Genomic DNA, 9836 nt, shown 5'->3' with positions numbered 1-9836 from the left:
GCTAGCTTGTACAATAGAATTATACATTTTGAAAATAAACATTAAATCAATATAACAAGGCTGTAGAGGAGGGAATATTATTATAGATAATGTGATTGTCTGCTGAAATGTGCACTTGTATTATATATATTTATATAAAGTACATATATCATAGGAAGATCATTTTATATACATGTAAATTAAAATGACATGAATAAGAATTGATTAAATAAAACGAGTAGTAATTAGTTATTAGTTTTAAAGCCATCAGACCCGTTTGCACGTGACCCTCATGTGTTCACAAACACACCTGCCTGATGTGTTTGCGCGAGACAAACCTTAGAAGGACCAGTGAGCGCAGAGTGACGTCACGTGGGCTGAACTGAAGCAGCAGCAGTGACACGCACGCACACACACACACACACACACCGTGGGCCTGATGAGGATGAAGACGTTTCTTCTTCTTCTTCTTCATGAGATCAAGCAGCAGCAGAGGTATGTGTTATTACGACACGCGCTCATTTATATTCACGTATTCATGTGATTATTGTTGTGATGACAGAGTTAACGACGGAGGTAAATCGCTGCTTGTTCCCGCACAGTGTTTTTTCTGAAGGCGTTGTTTTGTCTCTCTCTCACGCACACACACACACACACGTCCTCGAGAACACGACGACGACGATGATGATGATGATGATTTTAAATCTTCACATCATTGTAAAACCTGTCGTGACGCTCGCGCTGCGCGTTTAACGCCACTCATTTATTCATGTTTATGCAGTTGGATTTTTTTTTAATTGATCGGATTACATGTGACTCAGTTATTCCGATTACTGTTGTTGTGAAACAGATGTCAACGACTACAAAGTGATTTATTAAACGCGAAAGAAAAACCTTATGAACTGTGAACAAAAAATAAAAAATGCTATTATGAGCAACAAACACACGAAAAATCAGAAATTCTTTCAAAATTAAAAAAAATCGCCCAAATCATTTAAATGTACGATTATATCTAATATTCTAAAAAACAAAAAACAAGAACAAATGTTAAAAAAAACAGTTGTTAGAGTCAAACTGGATTATTTGTTCTATAATTTTAACAAAAAAGTTTAAAAAACATTCATATATTAATCTTGCTACGAGGGTGATGATGTTACTAGTAACATCTGTCGCAGATGACGGAGCTAACTTATGTCACAGCTGATGATGATTGATTGACATTGACATTCATAGCAGCTTATAACTAAGCTACCAGTGCTGCTAACTTGCTTCGCAACTGATGTCACAGATGATGTATCTAATTTGATATGTAGCTGATGACATAGCTAATTATGTCGCTAATTTGCTGATGATGGCGCTTACTTGTGTCACAGCTAATGATGATAATGTGCATAGCAGCTGATAACATAGCTAACAGAGCTGCTAACCTGCTTCAGGCCTGATGTTGTCGCAGATGACGTAGCTAATTTGCTACAACACAAATTATGCACCCACTAATTTGCCAGTGGCTATTTGTGTGAGTATATGTATGTGTGTCTGTGTGTGTGCACCTGTGAGGGGCACTTCCTACACTGCTGTATGTTCTTACTTGTTGCGTAATGTTTTAACTGTGCTGTATTTATTTTGTCCTTCTACATGACTACAGGATTACCTGCTGAGTGAAATTTGATGTTTTACCTGTGTTGTATTTATCTTTAGGTAGGGACTGCAGATGTAAATTAGCCCAAGGCTAACTCTGGTGTAATGCATCAAATGGTGACATTTATGTTTTTAATTGCACATGGTCCCTTTCAAATAAAATCAAATCAAATGTAGCTGAAGATCTAGCTAGCCTGCTTGACAGTTGATGATAGTGTTGCTAACTTGCTACGAAGCTGATGGTGTAGCTAATTTGCTATGCAGCTGATACCGTAGCTAATGATGTTGCTAAGTTCCTTTGCAGCTGATGATGATGTAGCTAACTAGCGTCACAGGTGATGACATAGCTGATAACGTTAGCTTGCTTCGTTAGCTTGTTGATGTTGGTAACTTTCATAGTGGCTGATGACATAGCTAACTTGCATCACAGTTGATAACGTAGCTGCTAACGTGCTGTTTTTAATTTGTGTAACTTTAATAAACTATGTTGTTTTCTCCACAGAAGATAATCTGGAAACATGGAGGGAGGACATTTGTGAGTAAACGTCTGTCTGACCTCACACTTTACGATAAATAAAGAGTGTTTTGGGTTAAACTCCTCCTCTCGTGTCGCACTCACAGCGGTTACCCTCGCGACTACCTCGACCGCTTCATCCAGAGCCAGGATTCGTCCGTGGTCAACAAGTTCCAGCAGAAATTCTGGAAAACCAAGCAGACGCTGATACGAGTCACCGGGAAGAAAGAGGACGAACATGTGGTGGCGTCCGACGCAGATCTGGACGCCAAACTGGAGGTGAGGACGAGCTGCAGCTGCGAGTCTCGTTCACAGAAACATGAACAAACACTGAAGATGTTTTTCCCTCAGGTCGAGTCCTGCATCGACTAAAATTACTTTTTGATTCACGGCATCAGCGTTTGCTCTGAGACTTCACGTTCTCCGACTTTATTCCACCACAGTGGAAATTAATCTCCGAAATCTGTCTTTGATCCAGACTTAATCTAGACGAGCCTCAACCTGACGTCTGTGGCTGTGATTTCACAGTTAAAGGATTTAAATGATGTCAAACAACGACCTTTAGTGTTTAAAACACAGTTCATGTTTTAGTTGGACTAAGACAATAATTTGGTTTTCTCTTTCATAGTCTGATTACTCCTGCATGTATATGCATAATCAAACTAAAAGACTGGAGTCAGACTTGGCGACTGAAGATGTAGCTAACTTGCTCTGTAGCTGATGTTGTAGCGAATGACTTATCTGCTTTGCAGTTGATGACTTAGCTAACTAGCGTCACAGGTGATGACTGCTAATGCTGCTAACGTGCTGTACTCCAGGCTTCATGTTTTTATTCGTTTTTAAACTTCAGTAACAAAGACCGTCCAATCTAATCCAATCCAGATTATGCTGTTGATGTTAGCATGTTGTTGTGCTCCTGCAGGTTTTTCACTCCGTCCAGAGAAGCTGCATGGAGCTGCTGAAGGTCATAGAGCAGTACCAGAGGAGGATCTGCTGTACGTCTCTAACTCATTTAGCACCATGTGAACGGAGCAGCGTGATCTTTATCGTGTATTCTGTTCAGTTCTGTCTCAGGAGGAGAACGAGCTGGGTCGGTTCCTCCGCTCTCAGGGTTCTGAGGATAAAACCAGGGCAGGGAAGATCATGCAGGCCACAGGGAAAGCTCTGTGCTTCTCCTCCCAGCAGAGGTAACGTCAAAACTGCGACTGTAAAACTTTTATGAAAGTAAAATAATCCTGATTTCTTTAAGAAGTTGTTTTGTTTTTTTCTTGCAGTTTTGCACTTGAAAGAAAAATGACCTCAATGTGTCTTATTACAGCTTATTTTATTCACTGTCACAGATTGGTGTGAAAAAATCAGATCAATCAAGTAAAGGGAGATTAATTTCAAGTGAAAATGGTTGTTTTTCTTCTGAAGGAAAATTACAGAGTGAAATATTCCAGCCAAGCAAATTTTGTTTACACCAAAAATATTTGGCTAATTTTTCTGTTTTTGCAGTGTAATAATCGTCTAACTTTAAATCCTTTTGATTTCTTTGTTTCACTTTTGTTTGTTTTTCCCTTATTTTATTTTACGATGTAAAAACCCATCGTCAGATTTTTTTACTAGAAACAAGAACACTATAAGAATATTTGGCTTATTTTTGGTGTGGTTATTTTTTTTTACAGTGTAATAATCTTAAACAATTGACATTTAATGTTCAAACCTTTTATGATATATATTTTTAAGTCATAAAAAACTTTTTTTTTAAACAAGGACATTTGAATAAATGTAAGATGTATTCAGGGCTGGTTTTTTTTACAGTGTAATTGAATTTTACAGCCTGAAAATGTGAATATTATTAAAAAAGATGTAGTTTCTTCATGTCAAACGTGTTGATGAGTGTGTTCTGCGTCTCTAACACTGTGTCTAACACTGTGTCTAACGCTGCGTCTACAGATTAGCTCTGAGGAAACCTCTGTGCCGTTTGTACCAGGAGGTGGAGACGTTCCGCTACCGCGCCATTTCTGACACGTGGCTGACGGTGAATCGTATGGAGCAGTCGAGGACCGAGTACAGAGCAGCGCTGCTGTGGATGAAGGACGCGTCTCAGGAGCTCGACCCCGACACGCACAAGCACATGGAGAAGTTCCGCAAGGTTTGTGAACACAAACACGGAGACAGGGATTCGAGGAAGTGTGCGTCGCTACGACGATAAACAAAAACGATTCACAACAGTGACGAGAAAATAAGTACATGAACCTTTGAGTCTGTGAGTCAGACTTAAAAGTTCTTTATGTTTATGTTCAGAACAAATTGATGACAAAGTAAAAGATTATAAAGCTACGAGGGTTCTGACATCTACAGACTCAGGTCAGATAGTCGAGCCCAGAGTTCAAATGGAATATGGTGAAGCAGCGTTTATCCTGTGATCCTTTTATGTCAGAAATCAGAGGGGAGAACATCCCACGCTGTCATTGTTAGCAACACGAGTCGACACCATAGCAACAACTCTACGCTACACAAGTTAGCTACGTCATCTTTGATCAGTGATGTCATCAGCGAAAGTTGAATAATTTCCATGTTTACGGTTAAAAATTAAACTGTTGAAAATTAAATAAGACAGAACAAATGAACAGTAAAGAGTAGTTTTTGGTACCAGTGGCAGCCATTTTATAATCTCTGTGGATAATCTCTGTCAGGGTTAGTGAGGTCACTCCAAACTTTCAAGGTGGAAAAATCAGGAATAAAAAATCCCAATGTGATCCATTTTCCTTCTCAAACGATCACGACCAATTCCAGAATTAATCACAAACTATGTTTTAAATTTGTGCGTAACATTCAATTCCTTAAGATAGTAATTTAATAAAATATAGGACTAATATTTTGCTCATTTATTTGGCGATACCAAAAATAATCTCCAGTGACCCACCTATGGGTCCTGAAGCAGTGTTTGGAAACGACTGCTCAACATGAACCGTATCAAAGAATAAAGAACAAAGAATCATGTACACATCATATGTGTACGTGTGTGTATATATACATATATATATATATATATTTTGATTTGCACGTCTCAAAGACAGTAAAGTGTGGGAGGGAAGGCCATTACAAAGATCTGCCACTAGAGGGAGCCACACACAGGAGGATGACCACATAATGCAGCAACAACCAAGTACTCTTTGTGTTTTCTTTGCTCCCAAATCACGTGACCTGACGTCACATGACCTGAGACTCTGTCACCTGTTTTATCGCAGGTTCAGGCTCAGGTGCGAACGACCAAAATGAGCTTCGACAAACTGAAGAACGACGTTTGTCAGAAGGTGGATCTGCTCGGAGCGAGTCGCTGCAACCTCCTGTCGCACGTTTTAACCACGTACCAGGTACACACTCAGCGTTTGCAGATTATTATTATGTCATGAAAGGATAAACAAATAAATAAACAGTGTGAGCCTAGACTGAACTACAGGTTTGTAGAAAAAAAATTAGCATTACTAAAAACTGCCACAAGAGGGAGCCACACACACCACTCAATGACCCCTAACCCTAGATTTACTTAGGAGATAAAATCTTTTATTTAATTAGAATTATTTCTTCTTTTATTTTTCCTCTCACTTGTGTTTTCATACAGTTTGTTTTATTGTCCACGGTGGAGTAAAGATGCAGAAATATTGTGTTAATGTCGCAATGTTTTCTTTTAAAGACGACTCTTTTACACTTTTGGGAGAAAACGTCTCACATGATGGCGGCGATTCACGAGAGCTTCAGAGGCTGTCAGCACTACGACTTCTCCACCCTGAAGGTCAGAGGTCACAGCACCCGCTCCCCGTGTGTGTGTGTGTGTGTAATAACCCGTGTTGTTGACGCTGCAGGAGCCGACAGACAAACCGCTCAAAAAGAGAGGGAAGAAGAAAAGACGAGAAGACGACGATGACGGAAAGAAAGATGAGAGCAGAGAAGAACAGTGAGTCTGAGGAGACCTGGACCCTCTGTGTGGATAAAAAAGCTGATAAAATTACATTTTCTCTTAAACTTACACAAATATATTTGCAATATAGTAAATGAAGTGTCTTCACACGTGTGTGTGTGTGTGTGTGTGTGTGGTCTTTAAAGACTCGTCTCACTGGAGAGAGAAAACAGCAGCGACGACATCAGAGAAGGTGAGAACACGTTAACTTCACACATGACGGATTTATTCTGAGCTAAAAGCTTCCGCAAATTATCATCATATCAGAATTAGTCACATTTTGTCAAACATTTTGCCACAATTTGATTAAAAACAATGCCTGATTTTGACAAAATTATCCAAACTTTGTCATAAAAATAACCACTCATTTTAAAAATCAAAATGTGTAACTTTGACTAAAAAATGTGCCCAAAATGACGAGAGTCAAGTTTTGTAAAATGTGCCACATTTTGTCATAAAAGTTACCACAGGAGTGAAAACACTGTCAAAGATTTTGCCACAAATTTGATAAAAATTGCAAAACGTTGACCTAAAATTTAATTAAGTTTTTTTTACATTAAAAAAAAAGCAAATTCAGTCATAAAATGAGCAGCTTGTCATTAAAGTTACGACAAGGAAATAAATTGCCTAATTTTTAACTAAAATGTGCCCAATTTTGTCAAAAAGAGCTAAATGTCATCACAAAATCAACCTTGTCATAGAAAAAGACATTTAGTTAAAAATGGTAAATGAGGCAAATGTGCCACTTTATGGCAACTGCACATTTTTATCTTTAAACATTAATGATGTGGATCCATTTATAATAATCAACAAACACCAATATTTAAAAAAATTTTAAAAAATTTTTTTAACATTAAAATCTATTAGTGATTGTATTAACAATTGTATTTAGTTGTAATTGAGTGAAAATAATAAACTGGATCAGAGGAATAAATAAATCTTTTCAGATGACAGAATGAATTCATGTCCCTCATGTGCAGACGTGGACAGAGAGCAGGACAGCATGACTTTACTCAGCCAGATCCTGGGCAGCGCCGCCGTGGACGAGGGAGACTTTTCCCGAGAGTGGACCGAGGTGTTTGGAGACGCAGAGGACGAGACGAGCGCGTCGTCAGGACGACCGGCCGAGACGCAACAGACACTAAGCTCCGCCTTCTTTCTACCGTCTCAGCTTCTGGACCAGAACCTGGACCACCTGACCTCCTCTGTCTCAGGTCAGGACAAGAACCTGGGTTTGTGTTTTTTACAATCTATGATACCTTAAGAACACGATCACGTCTTTATCTCACTGTGAGACAGACTTTTAAGTGAGACAGTGAGATAAAGACGTGAACATGTTCTTAAGACATAGAAGACTTAATATAGAAGAATAAAAACGCTGCCTGCAGTAAAAATCTAAATAAACGTCATTGAAACGAGACTTTAAATAAATCTGGTTTATATGAAATGAACCTGCTGATAAAGGATGACTTGATTTTTGCTGGAATGAATAAATGTTTTGACTGTGATGATTTTAACAAGCGCCTCCTGCTGACTGACCGAAGATCTGCGTCTCCATTTCAGACTGGGCCAACGTCGCTCCACAACCAGGAGCCCAGACCACAGACGTGTCACCTGGTGCCGGTCAGAACCCGTCTCAGCCGACAGGGAAAGGTACGACTGAGGACAGCTGTGGCTGGTTTCTCATCCACTTACATGGGCTGAAGGAAAGATTATTTTAGAAAGATTATTTTTAGTTTATGTTTCAGCGTCTTTGGAAGACCGATTGTTTGAGTTAGCGACACAATCAGCTGTCACGGTGCGGTTTCGAGTTCTCAACGGGCCTGAAATTTACAACCCGACCCGGCCCTGAAACCCCCCACGTCTGATTCTCTGAATACATTTTCCCATTGATCGAAGCAGTGTTTTCTTTGCTGTTACTGCTGCTGCTGCTGCTGCTGTTGCATCCGCAGCTGGTTGAATTAGGGCCACAGGAATGTTGTGGCTTTGTGGAGATCAGTGATTGGCGTAGCACATAGCAGCACAAGATGCAGAGTGGGATATTTTGTCTCCTCCAGTTCACGCTGAGTATCATAAAAGGCTCCAAAAATGACACTAACATGCCCAAAGTGTCGGTGGTTCTGCACACAGCGGCGTCGGGTCTGCCTCTCTGCACATGATGAACAGTGATAAATCACAACAAACATCATTTACAACCTGCAACAAATGTGTTTTATGAGCGGAAAAAAGGAAGCCCGAGGTCCGTTGAGAACTCTAGTACAGTTCATGCCCGGCAGCGGAGGACCAGCCTGAGACGCAGCGAGAACGCGACAGAGATCAAAGGGAAATGGAAATAAATCACCTCATAAAGTCGACATTAAACTATGTCTACAAGAATCTCAAGAAGTTTGTAAACCACTCACTCTCCCTCACCAAAGTCCACAGAGAAAATCAGTGAATTTAGCTGCGGGGACACAGGAGCTGCTGGTCCTCTGCTGCCTCGTGTGGTCACTTTGTGTCACTGAGATCTGAATAAAGAATTTTTAAAGCTCAAGTGAAAAAATAAGTCATCAGAACCTGTGATGAAGGCAACAACTCCTGTGTGTGTGTGAGTGAGTGAGTGAGTGAGTGAAATATATGTTGAAGTTATTTCAGACTAAATCAGGTGTTGATTGAGTTAATTTTAACACTGAACTTTCACTTTAAACTCTTTTTATTTAACAGACAAAGTGGGGACGTCCAGAGACCTGTCAGTGTGGTTCAACCTGTTTGCAGACCTGGACCCGCTCTCTAACCCCGACGCCGTCGGAAAAACCGACTCAGCGCACGAACTCCACACTGCATAGATCCGTCTGTCTGTCTGTCTGTGTGTGATTTCTCTGAACCTTTATCAGAGAGAGAAAAGTGTTCATTAATAACTGTCGCTGATTCCAAACAGCTGGAAACAGTAACTCTGACGACAGAGTGAACGTCTTTGAGAAGCCTGTGATGATGTTAGCATGGATTTGACCTCAGTGTGTGAGTGGAATACGAAGCCTTTGACATTCGCTGCCTTGGAGACGTCGAGTCTCGCGTAGCATTCGCTCTTTATTCACCGTTCTCAGCATCAGATCACCAAAACTGACAGAGCCTCTTTGGTGTGGGAGAGTGAGTGGTTTACAAAGATCGACATAGATCGGCCTGGTGAACGATGAGTAAACACTAAATCCTGGATTGGATTCAGGACTGGACTTCCCTTCTTCAAAGAGGTTTTAATGTTTTTTTTTTATGATTAAAAACATGAATCGCTGCATGTTTGTTGCATGTGATTATTTAACATTCTGCAGTTTACAGTGTGAGGTTTGATTATCATTCATTAAGATTATTATAGAATTCCCTGTAACAGAGTGTGAGTTTATTTATACTTGTGTCATTGTTGATGATCAAAGCCATAAAAACCAAATATAAATGAACACTTTTGACTCTTGTTTGTGTAAAAGCGCCTGGTGATTATTATTTCATTATTTACACATATATTTATATACAAATATAAATATATATAAATACACATATATATATATATATACACACATATACATATATATATATATATATACACATATACATATATACATACATATATACATACATATACATACATATATACATACATATATACATACATATACATACATATATATATATATATATATATATATATATACACATATAATTGCAGAAATTACTATATACATATGTGTGTATATATATGCTGTATACACACATACCGACATACACACA

At 39.3% G+C, this 9836-nt stretch overlaps 1 protein-coding gene across 2 annotated transcripts; it reads left to right on the top strand.

Moving 5' to 3' along the window:
• Window positions 1-448: 448 nt before the first annotated feature.
• Window positions 449-9508, top strand: ica1 (islet cell autoantigen 1). 2 transcript variants are annotated; one of them, XM_044034268.1, is made up of 13 exons: window positions 449-474; window positions 2120-2152; window positions 2239-2410; window positions 3054-3126; window positions 3195-3318; window positions 4070-4268; window positions 5368-5493; window positions 5814-5912; window positions 5983-6074; window positions 6224-6270; window positions 7058-7291; window positions 7641-7730; window positions 8781-9508. In XM_044034268.1, the coding sequence occupies exons 2-13, from the start codon at window positions 2136-2138 to the stop codon at window positions 8900-8902; spliced, it is 1395 nt and encodes a 464-aa protein (XP_043890203.1). In that variant the 5' UTR covers window positions 449-474; window positions 2120-2135; the 3' UTR covers window positions 8903-9508. The 2 variants fall into 2 exon arrangements, with proteins under 2 accessions (XP_043890203.1, XP_043890202.1); XM_044034267.1 differs by having other exon boundaries at window positions 7058-7309.
• Window positions 9509-9836: the final 328 nt, after the last annotated feature.

The sequence above is a fragment of the Solea senegalensis genome, linkage group LG9 (assembly GCF_019176455.1).
Source record: "Solea senegalensis isolate Sse05_10M linkage group LG9, IFAPA_SoseM_1, whole genome shotgun sequence".
NCBI lineage: Eukaryota > Metazoa > Chordata > Actinopteri > Pleuronectiformes > Soleidae > Solea > Solea senegalensis.
Note: the sequence above shows the minus strand (reverse complement) of the source record. Positions and strands in the feature narration are given on the sequence as shown.

Bases quoted from the DNA above. Each gene is read 5' to 3' on its own strand.
- ica1 (XM_044034267.1), top strand. The intron at 6,075-6,223 runs GTGAGTCTGAGG...TGGTCTTTAAAG, and splicing joins GATGAGAGCAGAGAAGAACA to ACTCGTCTCACTGGAGAGAG. The intron at 7,310-7,640 runs GTTTGTGTTTTT...TCTCCATTTCAG, and splicing joins AGGTCAGGACAAGAACCTGG to ACTGGGCCAACGTCGCTCCA.